Source organism: Castor canadensis, chromosome 6, assembly GCF_047511655.1.
Source record: "Castor canadensis chromosome 6, mCasCan1.hap1v2, whole genome shotgun sequence".
Classification (NCBI taxonomy): Eukaryota; Metazoa; Chordata; class Mammalia; order Rodentia; family Castoridae; genus Castor; species Castor canadensis.
Genome location: NC_133391.1, coordinates 128801010 through 128823962, shown reverse-complemented (window position 1 = coordinate 128823962; position 22953 = coordinate 128801010). Strand labels below are relative to the sequence as shown.

General features: G+C 36.8%; 1 protein-coding gene and 1 long non-coding RNA gene across 9 annotated transcripts in view; one reads left to right on the top strand and one right to left on the bottom strand.

The window, feature by feature from the left end:
- Pde4d (phosphodiesterase 4D) overlaps positions 1-22953 on the bottom strand; it is a 1369518-nt gene that overhangs the window by 788884 nt on the left and 557681 nt on the right. The window contains exon 1 of one of the 7 annotated variants that reach the window (XM_020178768.2): positions 763-1729. The exons of the other annotated variants lie outside the window; for them this stretch is intronic. Coding sequence (XP_020034357.2) covers positions 763-1205 — 443 coding nt within the window. The 5' untranslated portion in view covers positions 1206-1729. Of the gene's footprint in view, positions 1-762; positions 1730-22953 lie in introns of those variants that run through there. 7 annotated transcript variants of the gene reach the window in all.
- LOC141424197 (uncharacterized) lies at positions 748-21141 on the top strand. Of its 2 annotated transcripts, none has more exons than XR_012449166.1 (3): positions 748-872; positions 2028-2161; positions 20050-21141. It is a non-coding gene; the product is annotated as an uncharacterized lncRNA (long non-coding RNA). The 2 variants fall into 2 exon arrangements; XR_012449165.1 differs by lacking the exon at positions 20050-21141 and adding an exon at positions 14094-17614.

Genomic DNA, 22953 nt, shown 5'->3' with positions numbered 1-22953 from the left:
AGAGCTTTTTTCCTGGGATTTTGCAGGGACCACTGATGTACACAAGCTCTCCATACACACACGCTCACACACACCGACGCTGTGCAACTCCCACAGCGTCCTTGCTCCCATCCCTCCCTCCATCTCTCTAGTAAGAATTGCTGAACATTTTGCTCCAAACTCTCCAAGTCACCCACGTGTTTGTTCTCCCCTTTTGCTGTTCAATTTACTTCCTGACTTGACAAAGAGACACTCGACTTATTCTCAAGCTTTTAGCTGCCATCCTGGGACCAAGCTGTCTTGTCCTCTCCCTGTGCCCTCTTCAGTCAGGTCTGCCAGCCAACCCCCTTCTCATTCTGGGGTGAGTGGACAAATTACCGGTTGCTTTTGGGACCAGAACCCCCGTCCTACCTTCACCCTCCCTCCTCCTCCACCCGGAGCAACTGATTTGGTTGTTAAATCTCACTGCCAGGGTGGGATGGAAGTGAGTGGGGAGGAGGAGGATGCGTGGCACAGAAACTGGGTAGCAAACACACACATGCACACACACACGCGTGTGCGCACACATACATGCACACACACAATCCCAAGAACAAGTATACCTTACTTTCGAGGTCTATTCACACACCTGAATCTTATTCTGTCAAGTAAGGACAGACACGCCCCTACTCGCCCTCCTCCCAGTTTCCAGAATAGAATGTGACCCTATAGACCAACTAGCAGAATCTGAGAAGGGGGAGGTGACCCTTTGCCCGGATGGGGGAGGGGGCTCTCTCCACTCACCGCCTGAGTCCCTGGAACGACGAGGGCCAGGACATCCTGGATTTCTTCAGGCCGGGCCGGTGGCCGGTCTCCACAGCGTAGGAGGTGCGGTCCATGGCGCGGCAGTACAGGTAGCGCTCAGTGTCCGAGTAGCCGCGATGCCGGACGCGGCCGGTGGCCCCGCTCGAGGCGTAGCGGCCACGGGCAGTCCCGGGTGGCGGCGGGGGTGGCGGCAGCGGGGGCGGCGGCGGAGGCTGCAGCTGGGGCTGGGGCGAGGGCGGCGGTGGCGGGGGCAGGTGGTGGTGGGAATGCAAGAGGCGGAACTGGGGCTGCCGGAGCGGGTACTGATGGTGCTGCTCGTGCCTCCAGAGATGCTTGGGGGCTTTGAGCGTGGCCCCACTGTCGCCGTCGCTGCCCTCGCCGCTGCCCGCCCGGGCTGGCACGCTGCTGCCCTCTGCCTCCATCCTATCTTGGCTGGTGGCTCCGCGCCCTGCTGCCGGGCCGGGGTTCACCACGCTGGCCCGAGTGCCTCCCCGATGCTGCTGCTGCTGCCGCGTCTGGAGGCGAGCAGGGCTGGGCTCAGCTTCCTACTTGAAGGCACCGGAGGCTCGAGGCTACCGAGAGGGGGCTCTGCCAGCTGGAGCGATCACCAAACGCGACAGGGCTCCTTACACAGTGATAGTGGCAGAGACGCGCTCCTGTGCTCCCCAAATCACCAAGACTAGGGCGCGCCAAAGGTCGGTCCCTCCTTCCTCCCTTTCTTCTTCCCTTCCTTCCTCTGGGCGCCAGCAGAGAGGTTACCAACTGTCAGCAGCTCGAGCTGCAACAAGCAACCCCGGCCAGCGGTAGCCGCCTTCTGGGTCCAGGGTGCCCGAGCCCTGATGTCAGAGCTGCTGAAAAGTTGGACAGCTCCCGACTGGCGAGCCCCAGCTCTGACTTTCTCCAAAACCACTCCAGCCAGTCAGGAGTCAGACCTGTATTCAGGATCCTTTCCCTCTCGGTGCCCGCGCCTCCCTCCCCTACTGCTCCTCACTGCCCCTGAGGTTTGCTCTTCACCCCCGCTTCCCTCCCCTCCGTCCTCCTGGAGAAATGGAGTTTGGTGATTCCGGGCCGGTTTTCAGAGATTGTTGACAATGAGCCCATGCTGAGGTTTCCAAAGATAAGGGATGTGACCTGGCAAAGTTGCCTGGAATGGTGTGTCTGCGTGGTGCTTAGAAATTGGATCTGATTAATTCAAGTCTCTTTGCCTGACATAGGATGAAATATTGTGTGGATCTTTCCCATAGCAGAGAGAATGCCCAATGTTCCTCTTGAAGATATTCCTCCTGCTAGTAGCTTGGACCTGGGGAGTGGTCCTAGCTGGAAATCAAGACGAGCTTGACCTTAATTATAGAGCCACAGCTGAGCTCCCTGGTCACAGGTAAGCTTGGAGCATCTTTGCCATGACAAACCTGTGGTTATCTTCAGCAGTTGCTACCATCAGAGCCTGTTTGCAATTTGCCTTTCTGCCACTTCTAGCAAAACACAGCTCTATTACTGAAGCATTTTAAAACATGTTGTACCATTATTATTCCATAGAAGCTAGTCACATTCGAACCTATGATCCAAATTCAACTTTTATCTTCCATTAATTAGTATTTTCCTATGATATCAAATATTTTAGGAAGCCAAGAGAATTTAGGAGCAGCATATGGACATTTTTCTGCACCTTTTTAATATTACCATACTACTTAAAGATTAAATGCCTCTTACAGCTAAGATATTTCTAGAATTTGTCTTGTGAAAGTCACCATAGTACTATCTATCATTTGACATATGCTATATTTAGGGCTCACAATAGCACATTGACTACTCTCTGCACACAGTCTTAACAGAATTGAATGTGTACATTTTATGCATATCATGTGATGGATACTAAAGTGTTAGAATGAGAAACCATGTCTCAGACTTTCCAGAGTGCTAAAAATCCAACGCTCACCACCCAGTGAACGTTTAGACGCCATTGGGAAAATAACGTCAATGAAGATAAATGCTCACTTTGCTTATGAGTAAGAACAGTCAATGAAATGTGCATTTGACCTTTTCTTTAAGTGGCAGCAGTTAAGTTTAATACTGTTCAAGAAGACTTTCAGTATCTTTTCATGCTATGTATGACTGGAAATGCCCTTTGCTTCAACATTTTGGCACAGACACTCTGCTCATATGTTGTGTTACCCATGCACAAAATCTGAGAAAGGCTGTCTCGAGAGGAATAAGGCAAATGTCTCCTAAGCACCACTTCCCCGTGCAGGACTGAACTTGTGCTTGATTAAGGCAGACACAAGTGTGACTACCACAAGTGGCCAAAGTATTTTCTATGCCTTAGTGGGCATTCAGCCAATATCTTCCCAGACATGAAAGCAAAGGAAGTGTTCTGTAGCTGAAACTGTTTTTCATTCCCTTAACTCATTGTCTTTTGGAACCATTTCAAAGAAGTCTACACATTTCTTCTTGCCTCCAAAATGCTTGTCACCTTCTTCCTCACTGAAACCATTGCAAAATAATTCTGCCTGAAACTCCTAACTTCTCAAATACTTATAGTGCAAAGAATTTATGATCCTTCTTCTAGATTAAACAGAATAATTCATATCTAACCTGCTTCTTGCTGTCAGTTTGTTCCTTCTTTTTAATTCATGAGCACTTTCTTTTATCCATACTCCCAATCAATTTTTTAAAAATATAATTTGCTTTGTCTTAAACATATAGTTATGTTAGGAACACTTTAAAATAGAACAAAATCATTTAACATGCTTCCAACATGTAGAATTTTTAATTTCTCATAATTGCAGAAGATTAGTGGTCATAATAATTATTGTGTGGCAACTGAGGTGACAGCTTGATTCCCAATCCACTATTTCCTACTCATATGACCTCAACCAAAGTATTTGACCTACCTGTCTCTTACATATAAAGTAGTACTCTTATTACTCACCTCACAGAATTCTGTGTTATTTATAACATAATACTTGGCACAATGATTTATACACAATAAATACTTGGTAGAAATGTGGGTTGAGGTGGTTCTTGCCTGTAATTGCAGCTAATAAAGAGGGAGAGATTGGAAGGATCTTGGTTTGAGGCCAACCCTAGTAAAAAGTTAGCAAGACCCCATCTCAACAAACAAGCCAGGTATGACACATCTCTTGATCTCAGCTGTGCAATGCTGGCCCTGGCAAAAAATGTGAGAACCTACCCAAAAAATAATTAAGGTTAAAAAGGGCTGAGGACATGGTTCAATTGGTAGCAAAAAAGAGGCCTCAAGTTCAAAACTCCAGTACTACCAAACAACAAAAAATTACAATGTTGATGATTCCTGCCAATCCTGGAAGAATTCTTAATGTCACTTTACTCAGTAGTTACCAGCATTGGCTGCACCTAGGGAACATCACCTGTGAAGCTTTATAAACATTTGATGTTGAACTTTACACCAGTGATTACAAAATTTGATGCTATCAGAATCAGCTGGAGAGCCAATTTATAACACATAGGCACAGGCTCTTTAAAGCAGAATAGGACTTGGGGCTTTATGCTTTTGCTGAGTTTGCCAAGTGATTGTGACTCTGAGTAAAAGTGAAGGACCATTGAAATCAGTATATTGGGGAGAGGACTCAGACATCAGTATTCTTGACAACAGAAAACCTCTTGGGTAGTTTTGTATGTCAATAACTACTGATAGAGCCCTGCTTCCTCCTCACATGGTTGCAAAAAAACGCAGTAGGTGCTATTAGTTGACTTGTACATGTGCACCAAATACTTCAGGCAAAACCAGCTTAAAATCCCAGCTCTCATGAAAATTTGCATTTTATCAATTAATCTGATTGCCTCCCTGTTAAAAGAAAATTTATACTGCTGAAAGTTAAGCACTCCAAGCCTTCCATTTAAAACCTAGCTTCACTAGTCTAGGGATTTCCTATTTATAGTTAAAGTCACAAAAATGTAAAATAATCAATGGATCCATTCTCTGCTTATTTGTCAAATAAGTTATCCATTTCTCCCCACTGATTGCTGATATATCTTAAGAGTTTTACAACTGGAAAGATTTTTGTGAGTTTTGTACTTAATATGTGGCATCCTTCAAAGCTATCACTACTTATCATCAGCACATATGTTTAAAAAGTGAAAAATTTGGTAAATGATCAATGCCTTTTTCCTTAACAAATTTAAGTAAGGAAGAAGTTACCATGAGCTGGAGATTTTATATTATCACACTCTTCTGCCAATACCTTTCATATCTGCCTTAATGACAAAATCAATCACTCAATGTGCTGTTGGGCAAAACAAGGGAGATCATTCCTGTCAATAATGATGGGGTATTCTAACAGAAAGATGTCAATTAAAAGCTAGCAGAAAGCAAGCACTATATTTACTTAGAACACAGAATTAAATGGTAGGTTGCAATAACTAAGGGCTCATGTCTATCTTGGCAATGGGAAGAAGATCTAAATTAGACTTTTATTTTGCATGCATATTATGTATACTCATACACGCATGTATACTCATACACACATGTATACTCATACACATGTAATCTCATACACATATATACTCTAACGCACATGCTATTATGATGTCAGTAAGCTTAACATTGCAAATATCCATCATTAGATGTTACACTACACAAAGCCGAACTATTGTCTAGTTAGAAATATCCAAGGGTATTCAGCTTTAGGTGTCATCCAGGTCCTCAACGTTGAGTGAAAACATGTATACAGTATTTCCTTGAGATGTTAATGGCTCTTAAAATCATGAAAATTGATACACATATTATATTGTTAATATCACCACTATCATAAATACTAGTACTAAAGTTTCTATTCATTCTTTCTAATATATTTGGTCATTTTCTGTAATTTTTCTCTAATACAAAATAAATAGCAACATGAAATTTATGCTAAGCTAAAAAACATTGCCCTTAAATATATTTGTTTTTTACTAGAATTTTATTAAATTTGCATTAGTTTGTTAATCTCAAACTGGTTGCTGGTTCAATATCACCAGAAGCCAATTTTGTAATTTTTTTAAATGGCACTACTCCTCTTGTCAGTTCAAGTTAAGAAACACTGCATATATACTATGTGCCAATTCTCATGAAGACTTTGGTATTACATTTGTGAACACACACCAAAATTTACTGTCCACATAGAGCTTTGGGTGTTATAGGGAAAATAAGTAAATAACCAACTATAACTTGGAGGGGTATATATTGACCTGGATAGGAACTATCTGCTATACAAACAAAGAAAAAGTGAGCTAGTTAGTTTTCTTGACTGTGACAAAATGCCTGAGAAAATAACTCTAGGGAGGAAGGATTTCTTTTGGCTCATGTTTTGAGAGGTTTCAGTCCCTAGTTGCTTGGCCCATTGTATCTGAGCCTGTGTTGAAGCAGAGCATCTTTGTGGAAAGTCCCTGGTGGGGTACAGGTACTTGCCTCATGGCAGTGGGGAATCAGGGAGAGAGAGAGTCACAGAAAGGGCCAAGAGAAAGATACACTTTTTGAGAGCATGCCCCTAGTGTCTCACTTCCTCCAGCTAGGCCCCACCTTCTAGTTCCTACCACCTCCCCATAATGTGATCAAATTATGAATCCATCAATGGGTTAATCTATTTATTCAGAGTCCTCATGATCCAATCAATTACCAAAGTCCCACCTCTGAATGTTGCATTGAGGACCAAACCTTCAACACACACATGAGCCTTTAGGGGGACATTTCATATCCCAAACACAACAAGGAGGAAAGTGCAATTCTTAATACTTGATGAGTCTTCACACAGAGAGTAGCAGCTCAGCTGAAGCCAAGACTTCAAGTATAAGTTGAAACTGGCTTCTCTCATTGTGCATAAACACATGAACATGACTGTGTATGTGTGCATTCTGGACAGAGACTGGTACAAGCAAAAGCAGGAGAGAAGCAGTGGAGCATTGGATATTCAGAAAGTAGAAGTTTATATAAATCTTTGAGAAGGACAGCTAGGCAAGTACGCCAAAGTCCAATCAAGAATCACTTCTTACACAGTGGGGGAAATCAAGGACATGACAGGAGGAAAGAAAAGTACCTTGTGTTATCCCTGAGAAGATGGTGGGGGGAGGGTGAACTGTAATGTACAGATTTAAGGAATCACCATAAACTTGACAAAAGCCAACATTTTCTTGTGGCAGGAGAAAAAGGGAAAAGGAAAAAAGTAAGTTTATTGCATTTATTGACTTTTGACATTCTGCCAAACACTTTTCAGACACTATTTTCTTCACATTTTAAAATTTCAAAAATTTCAGTCTCTTTCAAAAGAGGCTGAAAGAATTATGCTTGCCCCTCTGGAGATATTTAGTGTAGCCAGTGTGACCCTGACTCTACATGGAAAACACCTGATTGTCTGAACATTCATGCATGCATTTGGCTAATTAAATACTTAATCTTAATATGTGCCAAACATTAAGAATTGGAGATGCAGAGTCAATAAAGTAGAGAATAATGTCCTGCTCTCTGGTTTTGATGGAGGAGGTAGAACAAACACTCAAACTCATTTATAAATATGTCAGATGGGCCTAAGTGCTATGAAGCAAATGAAGAAGTTAGAGCCTGATGTCAGGTGTGCTATTTTATATAGGGTGACCAGTGAGAACTTTTCTGATAAGTAGAACCCTTAAGGAAGTAAGAGAATAAGCCAGCATTCCAGACAATAGGCAAAGCATGTGCAAAGACACCAGCATTGTTATGATTATGGCTGAGAGATAGTGGAACAACTGTGTTTGGGATGAAGTAAGGTGGAGGCTGTTTGGAAATGAGGATAGACAGATCAAGGAGGTCTACTTTGGCCACAGTAAGGACTTTGGCTTTTGTAATTACGTTCATATAGCTACACATTGTTGCATTTTAAATTTAAATTTAGACTTCATATTTTCTTAAAACATCCTCAAAAGATTGCACTCATTGAAGAGACAAATTCCTCTGTGTGTAGGGGGAACAATGAAAGTATGTTTGAGATTCACTATTAGTGATGAAAATATTTTCTTTTTCTGGGAAAATGATTACATTTTGTAAGGCAAACTTGTAAAGACTATTCTTGTAAAGCAACAAGATAAAACTACTTGAGGTTGTATATTGTTTTATCATTGAAATGACTGCAAAATCACGGCCAGTTGTGCAGCTGTGATGCACTTACAATGAGTGGGCATTATCATATCCCTGGGAAGATGTCACAGATTTTCAAAATGATTCATGAGACCTGAAGGATAATTATTCAGGTACTAAATGTCCATCTGTCAAATGCTCTTAAAAGCTGACTTTTAAGAGATGTTTAACTTCTCCTGGTTGATAATTTAATTTTGTTTTAAAAAAGAGCAGTATGCCTTAAAATGTCACTCTTAGTCTCAAAGACACAAAAGAGGTAACAAGAATACAATTGTTACTCTGAAATTAGGCCCAACTACCAAAGACCAAAAATCTAAAGATTCTTAACCATTTCAACAAAATATGAATAAAATTGAATCTTAACTCTTTGAGATGCAATATGTATGAATTTTTATTCATGTAAGAAAATGTAAATCTGAAATATTATTTCTCACTTTTAAAAGCTTCCATTAAAGTTTCATATTGTTATGAGTTTCTTAAAATAGAAGAGTTGTAGCAGTAACTCCCTTTTCAAAGGAAGAACCTGAAGCTTATAGGGGCAGTTACTTATCTAATGCCATAAGGCCAGATCATTGTTTAGCCTGGACTTGAGTCCTGGCCATCCTGAATCCATAACCTGTGATCTTGCCTGAAGGATAAAGGGGAGAAATTAAAAATAGAGCTTTTGAAAGTGAAATGTCAATGGATGGGTAATTTAATACTATCAGTTGATGGGTGGTTTAACATTTCAGCCAATATTATTTTAGCTCTCTACCTCTGTATGGAACTACCCACCCACTGATATTATTAGAAGGGTATTGTAATAGTCACACAGGGAGGATTTAGTTTCTAAAACATATAAAAAACAGAAATGGCAAAAGATCAACAAACCAAACTGTATTAACATTTAGAATTTCTATTCATCAAAAATGTTCAAGAAAGTGGTAGAACAAGTTATAAACTGGGTGAAAATATTGTAAAGCATGTAATTTGCAAAAGGCCATTTCAAAATAATTAAGTGTGCTTATATGTCACTAAAAAAATCACAAGGTGGTTAAAATACATAAAAAGGCATGTATTTCCACAGAAGAGGAAAGTAGAATGGTAATTAAGCACAAGAAAAAAAAATGATCAGTCCAGTTAGTAATCAGAGATGTGAGTAAAAAGGGAATTGTATGTCAGCGAAAAAGCCCAATAATGCACATACAAATCAACAGGGTTTCTTGTTAAAACAGATTCCAATTCAGTAGTTCTGGGGCAAGGCTGGAGTTCAGTATTTCTACAACGCTCCCAGGGGAAGTTGACAATACAGGTCTGTGGGCCAAACTTAAATAGCACAGTTTTAGAGAATCTATATGTATGTGGTTTTACAAAGTGTTTAAAAATTGAAAGGTTATACAATTCACCAAATTTCAGATGATTGTTACTTGGTGAACAGGGAAGGAAAAGATGGTGAATAGGGAAAGAAAGGCTCTCATAGGTGGAGATATGAACTGGCAACTTTGCAGCTCATAAATTACATGCTCCATAAATACATATATGTTTCAAGCTCTTTTGCATATGTTAGGTATTATATAATAAAAACTTTAAGGGCAATAAAATTTTCAAAGGACAGGGAACCCACAATATCACCAACAGAACAGATAAAACTGAGGTGAACAGGAAGAAAAAGCACACAGTGTGGAGCTGAATATTTTATCTTTAGAAGAGAAAGCTGCAAGCCATTTGTAAACATACCATATTTATAATCTCACCAAATGAAGCCACTGAGAAAACTTTTCAAATGATTGTAACATAAAAAATGTAAAGAATATGGATAGAACTCCCAAGTAAAAATAATTAGGGACTTCTTTAAAATAGCAATCACATTCTGCTCAAAGTTTAGTTTTTAAATTAATACTGAATTAAGATAAAAAGGTTTTGTGGTAATATATGTAGCTCTCAAATGCAAGATGAACCTAGTCCATGTTTGGTTGTGACTTCTCAAATTGTAGGATGCATATATTCCTACCTATTAGCCCCTCCATTCTCTGGATTTCCATTAGGTATCTTTCTTAGATCAGAATGTGATTTAATTTCTCAAATGTCTTCCATTCAAATATAATATTCCTTATTATTTAAAATTTATCTGAGCAAATATCACAACAGGAATTATTAACAACTAACAATAACTCAGGTTAGTTGCTTAAGTATCAGGAAATAGTCAAGAAGTAGAGTTGGCAGAGAAGAGAAAAAAATTAAGCTAAAGATGGAAGATTGATAGTGACAGAGTTTGTTTGTTTTTTTCTTTTTTTTTTTTTTATACTGGAGGTTGAACTCAGGACCTTGCACTTGCTAGGCAAGTGCTCTACCATTTGAGCCATGCCCCAGCCCTTTGAGCACTGGCTGGTTTTGAGATAGGGTCCCACTCTATGCCCGGGGCCAGCCTGGACCTCACCCTTCCTGTTTGTTCTTGCCCATGATGGGATGACAAGTTCACAGCCACTGACTGAGATGGGGTCTCATGAACTTTTTGCATGAGTTGGTCTCAAAGCCCATCCCCCTGATCTCTGCCTCCCAAGTAGCTCAGATTGCAGGCTTAAGCCATCATATCTAGCCTTCGAGAGAAAAATTTCTACTTCCTAAATATCATATCAGGCTCATCAAATTGTTCTAATGTGTAAAAACATCCAAATAAATTTTTGAATGAGACACTTACTATCTAACTGCTGTATGGGGTAAAAGATGTGAGACAGGGCAGGGTTCCTACATTGTAAAGATAACTAATATTTACTGAGTTTTCTATGAGATAGTCATTTTGTTTTTCAAGAATTAATTTATTACAACCAGACATGATGGTACATACCTATAATCTCAGTACTCAGGAGGCTGAAGCAGGAGAATTTCAAGTTCTAGGCCAACCTGGGTGACTTATCAAGTTCCAGGACATCCTGAACTATGTAGTAAGACCCTGTCTTAAAGAAAGAAAGAAAGAGAGAGAGAGAAAGAGAGAGAGAGAGAAAGAGAGAGAGAGAGAGAGAGAGAGAGAAGGAAAAAAGGAAGGAAGGAAGAAAGAAAGAGAAAGAAAGCAAAAAGAAAGAAAGGAAGGAGGTGAGAGAAGGAGGGAAGGGAGGGAAAGAAGGAAGGAAGGGAAGGAAGGAAGAAAATGTCTTACTATCCCCATTATACAGATAAAGACACTGAATACCTTGTCTAAGGACACACAACCCTGCAAAGCTAGTGATGCAATTCAAACTTCCTGTTCCAGAGCTCATATTTCAGATTGGTGGTGACCTGTTTGTTTGCCTCTCTCCAGCCCCACAGCTGTTCCTCTGTTAGTATGACTTGTATACCAGCACCTTGTCAATTTTCTTGGGAATAAATTGAAATGCTCTCTTTGAGAAGATGGGACTGAGTATAAGACAAAACTAATTTGATTTCCTGAAAGTTGTATGATTTTGGGCAAGTTTAATTTTTTAACTTTGCTGAGTTAGATTCCTCATATGTAAGATACATTAGCAACGTATAAATATACATGAAAGGATTTTGTAAGGATTAAATAAACCAATCCATTTCCTGCACTCGATAAGACTTTTTGCTGCTGTTATTGCTGTTATTTTTATTACTAAATGAGATTATCATTGTAAACCCAGGTCTATCTTTACTTCAGATTTGATGTAAATACTATGCTATACAATATACATATTAAATGAAATAAGCCAGGTATTTTCTTTTTGTTTCCTTCTTCCTCCGTGAATGAGATGTCTATGAAATATGGAACATTGACATGAACTCTAGGTGCCCAAACTAAAAAACTTAAATAGAAAGGAAAAAGAGAGACTCATTGTCTCTTTGCAGAAACAAAGCCATTCTAGGATTGGCTACTCAAGTTTAAATTCATTAGCCTCTAAGAAGTCTGTGAATATTTTTGGATAATTGTCTAAGACCACTAAGTTCAATTCTAATGTAGCTATAGGTGTTCTCAATTGAAAGATGAAAAAGTCTGACACATTAAATCAAATGGCTTTTCTGAAGTGATGACAAATATTACTTTTCAGTGGTACCAAATTCTCCCCTAAGATCTGAAATAAACAAGACCTTAAGGAGGCTCCTGGCATTGAGGGAAGACTAATTTCTTCATCTGTCCTCAAGAAATAGGATCAGTACCTGGGACACACTCACAAATCAAATTGGATTATAGCCTAGTTATTCACTTTATTTGTGAATGCAGAATTTTTAATGAAACAGTGCATTTTTCACTGTTTTTATTTTTATTTGTTATTAGCATATATTAATTGTACTGGGGGATTCATTGCTACATTTATGTAAGTGCTTACAATATATCTTAACCAGATTCACCCCCTCTATCATTCTCCCTTGTTGCCCCTCCTGTTTCTTAGAACAATTTAAAAAAGATTTCATTGTTCTAGTTTCATACATGTATACAAAATATATCCAGCATATTTGCCCTCCTTCACCCTCTCCATTTACCCTGTCCTCCCCACTCCCAGACGGGACCTGTTTTACTTTTTAAAAAACATTAGGGAATGACATGTTTATTTCAAAGGAATTCGTAGTTTCTCCTGTAACTTGTGAATGGAATAGAAGGAAATGAAAACTTCAGGGGAGGAAAGGTATTGAGAGCTTACAATTCTAGGTAAACTCTCTGAGATGTTAGTTTTTCATGTTTTTATTTTTCTTGCTTACTCTATGTTCTTACAGGCTTGACACAATGATACAAGATTTCATTTATTCTAATCAATGTAGTTTTGACACAGTGTTTGGAGAAGAGAGAAGGATATGAACCATTATTTGCCTATGCATGACACTACCATTAAAACTAAAACAGAAGATCCATGGTCTAATATTGCTAAGGCTGAGTAATTTCCCTCCTGGCTTAGTGCATAGAAAACAGCATATTTTCTTCATGCATAAACAAGAGTAGCTCATCTTTTGAACACATTAAATTGTTTAGCATGCTTTGTGGAGTATGCCAAATATAGATCTAGATTTATTTGGAAGTGGCCTCTTTCAGGTTCAAAGATATGGAATTACTGACCAGTTATGAATCACAGATTGGACTAATTGACCCAGTTCTTTGACGTTAGTCAAATAACCCATACACCATAAGTCTATTTAGTCAAAATTGGTGAACTAGTAGTCAGTCTCACTGCAGTTAAGTATTATTTTTTTGTTTAAAAACTATGGCATGTGTCATGGTTCTTACGAGAAAGTGTAGTACACAGAAATTCTATGAGCTTCAGTTTCAGCTCTTGTGGTTTTCTGGATGTCTTACAGCAGATGGATTACATTAACCTCTGTGTCAGGTTTTTCATCAATGAGGATTATATTAGAACCAACTTTGCAAAGTCGCTGTCAGGATTAACTAATAGATAAAAACACTCAGCACAGTATCCGTTACATAAATAATATATGTAAATACATTGTTTTATATATAATATATGTGCAGCTCTTATCTATCTATTCAAAACTTAGGAAATTAATTGAACAGAGAACCACTGTGCCATAGTAAGTGGTCATAACAATACCATAAGTAATAATTTAAAAAAAAATTATTAGTACAAATTCATTGTGCAAAGGAATTTCATTGTGATTTTTCCATATATGAATATTTTGATCAATTTCATACACTCTATTACTCTTTCTTAAACTTCCTTTCTTCTTCCCACCCCTTTAACAGTTTTTAATGGGTTTCATTATGTTATTTTCATATATACATATAATGACTTCAACTTTATTCATCCCAATCACCCTCTCTGTTCCCATTTCTCCTCTCCAGTTGTTTCTCCCCAACAGTTCCCCTTTTACAATCATATTATTATTACTGATTTTTAGGTCTAGATTCTACATAGTATAAATTTGTTTTCCTGAGACTATTTCATTTTTCTTCAAATTGTTCAGAATCTTATTTTTTTTCCTTTATTTTTGTACTGGGTTGGGGTACCTTGTGGCATTTACAAAGGGTCTTACAAATATATCATACTTGAATTCACCCCCTCTACCACTAATGTTATGATCTCCAGTTCCTTCTAGAGCTCTTAAAAATTATTAGCTGTGTTCAAATTGTTGTAGATTGTGTCTTTAAGCCCGCAATGAGTATTTTAGTAGGTAGTGTGTCTTTAATTTAAAATTGAAACTAATTCTGCTCTCTTCTCTTCTTTGTTTCTGCTTTTATTTCTGCTCTATACATGTTTTCTGACATATGGAGGAAAAGGAAGAAAATGAATGTTTTCCAAGAATCTAGTATATATCAGATGTTGCTGCAATGGGCATTTCACTTATGCTATGGCATGGTCATTTTATGAGGAAGGTATTATTATTCCTACTTTATTGATGAGGAAAAGACATCTGAACTCACTGGCTACAATTAAAAGAACACTGATACCTGTTGAAACTATTCCAGTAATGGAGGGAGGAGGGATAAAGGAAAATGGTGGAGGGGGTGAACTCAAGTATGAAATATTTTGTGTATTGTAAGAACTTTTGTAAATACCACAATGTACCCCCACCCAGCATAATAATAAAAAATAAGTAAAATAAATTAAAGAAAATACTGGAACCCAGTTTCTAGCCCCCATGCACCTCCAAAGCCTTTTACATTTTTTTGTTGTTGTTGTTAAAGAATTTAGCAGATCTACTATTGGGTTAGGCTCCTATCTAATTTTAATCTGGAAATGTTTTTGCTAGGAAAAGAAACTAGCTTCTTAAACTAGGGAAAGATGTTAGTGTTCTAAGCCAGTTTATTAATCCACAATAGAAATACTACAGTAGTACTTCCATGTAACAATGACAAAGCTGAGTAGCTGTTACTGAAACAGTATAGTGCTCAATGTCTAAAATACCTGCTAGCTATATCTTTATAGAATCAGTTTGCTGATCACTGATGAATAATGAATAAAAAATACTAGATGACCAACTCTATCACCAGCAAACCACCTTTTATAACCTTAACTCTATGAGGAAATACTCCTTGTGTTTGGGCAAAAAGTGAAAGTCAATGTACCAGAACATGATTTCAACATCCTCAATGTCAGCCCCAGCAGAGACCAAGGGGATGAGAGCATGTCTGAACTCAAGGGCATAGTTCTGATTGCTGTAGTTCGCCCTAAAGAAAGAGCTCCTCAGTCCATAGCTCACAGTAGCTCAGCATGAAGTGCTTTTACCCAGCCTTCCCTTGCTACTCCCTTTTCCTCTTAACTGAAGCTTCTCCCAAGTGCCCATTCTTCTGTCTCTATTTGACTTCCCTCATCCCTTTCAAAAGGTAAAAGCCCTTCCTCTTTCTTACCAAGCATCCTTTGAAAATACAAAGAAACATTATCTACATGTAACTGAAACTGATCTATACACAATATTTAACTCTTTAAGGTATTTGAATTGCTTTGCCCTTTTCCTTATGTTAGTGGTATTAAGGACTTTGTAATTTTCATAATTTTAGGCAATATCCATAGGAAAGAAACATTTCTAGTTTGTAATACCATATCATACTTTACTTTAACTATGAAGAAAATCCATAAAAACACTCAGATGCTATTAACTGAAAAGGCAAATTGTTCACACATGCAGTGTATGAAACATGAAAAAGTACAAAAAATTTTAAAGATGGGTTTATTTTGGAAAATTTGCTCTTGATTATTGGTTACTATTTGATAAAAACTAGTGAGTGCACCATGACTCAAAATTTGCATCAATCTGAGACTAAAATACTTCCTCTGACAATTATTAAAATTTTCTGAAAACTTAATTTTCTTAATACCTTCTTCCATCTGTACCATTCCTGATGGCTTAATGATATAAACTAAACCTTAACAGTAACTCTGTCAAGAATTTTCTTTTTCTTGGAAACTACTCACTTAGAGTAAGTTTCAAAATTGCATATTTTCCCCTCTATGAGTCCAGTAGTTATATTATTCAAACCAATAACTGCAGTTCATAGTCAGAGAGAAGTCTAGCAACTAGAAAAGATTATTTTAAATTAGAATTATTTCCCCAAATTCAGGACATAGAACAACCATAACTACAGACAATCTTCAATGTATTCCCTAGAGTTGGCCTCTTAGCTAAATGAGAAAGATTTGGATAATTGAAAATTCTATATCCAGTTTCAAAAGCTAATGATAAAAGGAATCCAGGAGTCTTGATTGAGGATTAGTTAAATCTATGATGTGGAAAAATAAGCATTTTGATATATTTTCCTTTGGTTTCTTGTACCCAAACATATCTAGATCTTATCAATTTCTTTTGTAACAGCCATTACTTCCTTTTTACTATTACTTTCAAAATCATACTACAAACCTTCACCACTTCACGCTGGATTATGGTGACATTCTTTTAATTTAGTATTATTCAAATTGTGCACTGAAGACCACTTACATCAGAATCACATTGATCCTGGTTAAGATGGAGATTATGGGCCCTCTTCAGACTTACTGAGTCAGAATCTCTGGAGTAAGAGTCAGGAATCTGCAATTTTGACAAGCACCCTAAGTGGATTCTTAAGCACTCTAAAGTTAAAGAACCACTGTTCTCACTACCTTCTTCCTATTTCTTCTCTCCTTGTTTTCAGGAAAGTTTGTACATTTCTATAAGCTTGGCTATTCTAACATGCTGTTCTTGTCCTGCCTCTCCTGCAGAAAGCCTTCAGTGACCCCTCCTTCTTCTCAGAATAAAGTCCCAATGTCTAACAGTCAAGGTCCCAATGTGGCCAGGGGCTACTTTTGTGATTTCCTACTGTTTCAGGAAGATGATAAAATAATTCCTAGTTTCACATATTCAATCCCATTTTGCATGCCTTTTACCACCACATCTCCCAACTAGAAACACTCTATGTGTTCAGTTCTAGCCGAGTCAATGCCAAGCAAAAGTCAATGCCAAGCAAAAGGCACTGCCAAGTTTTTGTGTGCTGCCTTTCGCAACCCATCCTTTTTATGACCTCATATCATTTATTGTTCATACTGTTCATATGTCACTTTCTCACAGACTGCCTATGCTGCCTCTTGAGTTGTCAGTTAATTTTTAATGTGACTGTGCATGTCTCATTTCTACATCTCAATTGTGAGATTCCAGAGGATAAGAACATTTTGTATCTAAACATGACTATTTTGTACTTATAGACAATGAATAAATAATTTTGAAATGACTGAGTAAATATAAAATTGACTAAGTTTCTGCTGTTTTAACCAATTTTTGGCTGATAATAGTTGATTGCTTTTGAATTGCACATAATCTACTTTAACAAAAACAGATTCCCTTATTTTATGAGCTTACATCATTCTCATTTTCACATGCCAAAGAGATATAGCTACATTCACGTCCACCAAACTGATCCTGAACCAGACAAAATGCCAGCCATAGAAGTATCTGTTACTCAGGAATAAATATTGTATAAAGACCTTGTCGGATGATTCGAATGGAAAGAAAGCTGAAAGTTGTAAGCATCAATCTGCCCATTTGATTCCTAGTCACACAATCAAAAACTGCCCCACTTCTTAGCTGCTGTTCTCAACACTTCAATGTGATGCTAATAATTTGGACTATATGACTCCTATCACCATAGACACTAGATTTTCTACTGGAAACTTGACACTTAAAATAACAAATATCTATTTGCAGCCAAAGGATTCCATATTCAAAACACAAGTCAGAATTCACAACACAGCAAAATTCCTGGACCAGGGCTGGGGTGCATCCCATAGTCTACCAAAGATTAGACACTGAGCTAACTGAAGAATTAGTACTGCAGTATTGGTTGACTAAAAGTTTGGTTTCCCTGCTTACCATAATCCTGTGTCCACTATATTAAATATTTAAAACGATTAGTGCTGTATTAATGAGAAAACTTTTGGCAATAACTGATAAAATTTTATCTGAGTGATGTTTTAGTTAGGCTTAATATATGCTATCTTGCATTCTATAGAAATTTAAAATAACATATTACAGTAATGTATAGTGTACTTAGTTTCTATGACCAAGACATATAGCTAATATCTCTATTTGAGAAATTAATTTTTATATAAATTATAATTATTTTAAGGCTTTGTATCACTCAGCTTTGTTAGAACTTAAATTTTCATAGAATATTATTTTTCTGAGTAATAAAGCACAAAGTCAGTAGGCTTTGAAATAATAAATATTTGTGTTCAAATCCAAACTCTGTAACGGTTAGTGTGAGTCTGCATATGTTGTATTACTCATATGATATTAATTTCTTTCCTATGTAAAAAAAGAAACAATAACTAAATAAATTGTGGTAAAGATATAGCACCAAACAAATAGATTGAACACAGAATCTACCAAATAGCTCTTTGTTATCTGTCTCTCCCATTAGAAACCAACATTGATGAGATAAGAGTCTGGTTCATGGTAGGTACTCCAAAATCATTCATTGAATAACATAATTAATCTGTTTTCCTGATAAGAAACAAAATTAAGCTAATTTTTTAATATTCTAATGTAACTCATCTAAAACACTTGACTAATATATTTCCTGGAAAGGAAAAATAAAGAGGAACCAGAAATCAGTATTTTCTTTCTTCTCTCAGATTCAAGAAAGTAAGTCTGCTTGGTGATGGGAAATACATATTGTTGACATACTAATAAACTTATCATGATTAATATGGTTATCACAGTGTAATCTGATATCAAAACATCTGGAAATATTAACTTGATCTATGAAAGTCAGATCATTTTATTTTGCTTCATTAATAACTCCTATGAGTCTGGAAGAGTCTGTATTTGTTGGTTTCTATATTCTTAAACCCATGATGGGTTTCAATCATTAATGCAAATATAAGAAGTAATAGTGATTACATTATTTGTTGAATAAATAATTATTGAGCACTAGCTAACTGCCAGAAAATGTTTCATACAGTCATGAAAAAAAACAACCAAGGATGCTGCTGTCTGTATTTAGTGTAGTGATGATGAAGAAAAAGCACATAGTAAATATAAAAACAAACACTCCAAGAAGGATAGAGTGAGGCATGCTATGTTGTGAATTAAAATAAGGGAGGTGCTAGCTAGCAGGTGACTGACTGAAGGTTAGGTCATGAGGAAAGACCTCTCTGAGCAACTAACCTTTATGCTGGGATCTGATTGACATGGAAGAGCCAGAAATGCAGTCACCTGGGTTGGGGGGCCATTATCAAGGGAACAGCTAGGCAAGTGCAGCAACTGTGAAGAGTGGCTTATTCAATCAGAATGACCAGACAGCGACCCACTACTGGCAAGAGGAAATAAAGCCAGGAATTATGCAAGGCATGAGGAATACTTTTCTCATTGTTATGTGGAAGGTGTGATATAATTTTCACAAGATCTAATTTTCTTCAAAAAAAAATTTCAAAATTTCTATAGTCAAGATGGTTCTAGGAATTCTAAGTAAACTCTTTTTGACACATGGAATCTTTGAAGTCCTTTAGTAGAAAATTCCCATGGTCTGCATGCATTCTGGCCCCAGGAGGATACAGATGTGGAAGTTGTGATAAGGTTCTGTTTATAGAAAATCTGACAGCAGCACCTTCTCCTGCATGTTTGTGAGACAGTCAAACAAACTTGTTTGTATTATACATTAATAAGACTTCCATTGGAGAGAGAAGAAAAGAAAGACATAAAACTTTAAAAACATAAAAAGTGAAGCTTATTTTCTGTCATTGTGCTCTGGAACTTCAAGTATAAATATTAGAGACTTTGTGAAAATGAATCAGGTAATTAATGCCTGTGGCATTAAAATTGCTAAATTATCAAAAAAGTTTAGTAAACATAGTACACTTGTATTTGTCTACATCAAATATAATATGTATATTTCTCTATTGAAATTATAGTTAGAATTGACATGTTGACTTTCACTTTCATTAATCAGTTGTAAGATGATTTATTTAAAATAAAAATTTATTTAATAAATTCAATTATTACATGTTCTAGATACTAGAGTAAGCACATGTACAACAAAATCAATGCTGTTCTGGAAGTAGATAATTGATAATAAAAACCAGATATGTTCTATAATATTTTAAGTTCTGTGGAGAAAATAAAGTTGGGGAAATAAAGAGTATGGGAGAAGAGAGTGTTCAACTTTACAAGTACATCCAACCCATGAGCAAAATATAACTAAACCTTAACTATTTCTTTAACCAGTCTTGCTTTCCTTCCATCTACTTCTACCAAACCAGATACCTCTCAGATAGAGTACAAAAATAGCATCCTATCTGCTCTTCTATCATCTGTTTTCAACATGTCAGACAGAGTCTGATCCTTGGGAGATATAACTCAGGCCATTTTACTCTTCTTACCACAACCTATTCAAGGTTTCCATCTCATTCTGAGTCAAAGTCAAAACTTAGAAGGAACAAGAAAAGAACTCTGACAAAAGGCCAATGCATAAGAAGATGAAAATGAAAAGGTCTTGAAAACACAGAGAGGAGATGGCCCAACCACACAGTTATTACCAATAACTGACATTAGTTAGTTGCTTCAGAGGACTCAACAACTTATTGAACTTATGGAACACTGAGAATAAGCTTTACAGCAGATGCTGACTTCAGTAGACTTGGAAAATAAAAATGATTTGCCCTAGTGCTGGGAAAGTTTGTTCTGGGAAAGAAGATCATACTTTTGTATTATTTCCGGGTTGCAATGTGAATAATTGGCATCTCCTTGTTGTATTCCTTATAATAATGTGAATGGAACAATTATCTATTCATATATTTTACCTCACAGGGGACTATGACTTTGCATTATGTTGTATTGATTTCTGCCTTCATTTTGTGTGACTTATTCATAATAGGAAATAAGTATTTCTCTGAAGGTAATGCTCATTGCTTTACAACATATTCCTTTTCTTGGCATAAACTATTTGGAATATTATCACTCTAGAAAAATAAAGTAGAAGTTCCCTTATACATAATCCCTTAAAAATGGCATTGATCTAAATGAAAAATGTGTAACATTTATATCTCTGAAATATTTGTAAATAAATAAATTTTCCAACACATTTTATTCTGTCTTTAATCTCCTACTACCTAGAACTCATTGTAACAAGGATTATTTTATTCTTCATCTCTATTCTTCACCCTACACTATTCTTAAAATATGAATAGTCAACCACAAAGTATAATCCATGACAGAACCATATTCCCCCTCAATTTTAGTATATGAAAGAGAAAAGGACAGCAACAGAGTCTCTTCTGGAAACCTAGCTTTGCAACTTTCCTGACACATCAAGACCAATAGTAAATGGAAAATAATCTGGATACAAGCTCACATCTCAGTGGAGAAATACTAGTTGGCAGTATCTGCAATAAGAAAACAAAGATGTGCATATATGCAACAGAATTGCAAGAATTTGTGACACTTGGCAGTTTTCTTAATATGAGAAGTTTTAGATTATGTAGCCAAGTTCATGCAAAAATAAAAACAAGGGTGCAGTGAACAATAAGACATATAGTAATTCTGGCCAAAATATGATTGTCAACTGCATTTATTCAAAGGGAAATAAGAGTTTTCCTAGTATTATTCCAATGTATTTAATAACTGGAATCTGACAAGTCAATTCAATGTGCATGCAGCTTTAAAACCTGCTGTAAGAACCATTTAATCACAGTGCTGTTTTGCAATGAATTGTTAACACTGATATTATACCGAAGTACTTTTTTAAAAGATGGCTTTCGATATCACTAATGTTTAGTAAATGTTTTCAAGAATCATTGCACCCAGACTAGGAATATAGTGCTTTTTGCAAACCAATGAAACTAACCAGATTGCTTCTTAAAGTTTGCTTTCATTACCTGTTGCTACACAGAATGGGGTGAAGGTCAAAGGAGGAGACCAATTGATATGTTGATTGAATTCCGCATTGATGTCTGTGTCTGGTTAGCACCTTTAGTTAGAGCATGGTGGTAATGACGCCTATGTCTCAGGCTCTATTCTGATATGTGTCAGTTAGTCTCATTTTTATTTCATGTTTTCCAGCTGAACACTAACCATCACTAGCTGACTCACTGTTTAGCTGGTCTCAGTGGGGACCAGTATACAGATTTTGTATGGATCAACACAAAGCTTTTAACTACTTTAGGAAATACAACTTTAAAGGATACAGCCTCCTTATAGCAGATCATTAGTCATCTTCTCTGAGAAATGAAGGGTGATTCATTACCTAAGAGCCACAAGAGGCCATGAAAGTGCATTAAACAGAGATATACGTGACCTGGGTTCCAGAAGTGATTCTAGGGTTCCTAAACTTGTGACCTAAAATATATCTATTAAACTCTCTGACTTTTAATGACCATTCATTCATTATTTCATATTAATTCTCTCCCTGCCACCCTGAATATTGTTAGTATCAAATGTGACTAGATCACACTAGTGTTTTAAGTTTCTAGAACATACTTTCTTAATAAATATTTGCTAAATAAATTGTCAGAATGAATTTGAAAGATGGAAGCACACCATTTCAATGTAACATGTATTTTAGATTATCATTTGAGACTAAATACAGCCTTATAGATTTTTGTTATAAAATAAAGATTACCATTCATTAAAATTCTAAAGAATAAAACATATGATCACATCTCTTCTTATAAGCTACTACAAACATAATGTAATCAAAGCAAGCTTATGTAGAAAATCAAAATGCATAACCAGTCTTCTAAATTTAATCAATTGCTAAAATATTAATGTAATGACTTATTACATTAATAAAACAGGAGAGAAATTATGGAACAAATTTGGAAGAAAGATAGCACCATATATAATACTGATAAAATCTATAATCCATCATTTGAAAAATTATTTTCTAATGATCTGAAAATAAAAAATAAATTTAAAAAAAGCTTTATAGTCAAACCGATTTTAGGCAAACTTTGTCTCCTCTTTAAAATATGGCAGTGTATTCGTTTTTAAGGAAGCACCATTCAAACATTTGATTACTTAAATTAGATTACCTGGAAACTTTTCAAAATGATGTCTAAGACTAAAATAAAGTTTCCTTTTTGGAAGTTGCAGACAAACATCAAGGTGGGCCCATGATTCCTGCCTTCTGGTATTCGCAGCTTTGAATCATTCCCTCATCTTGAATG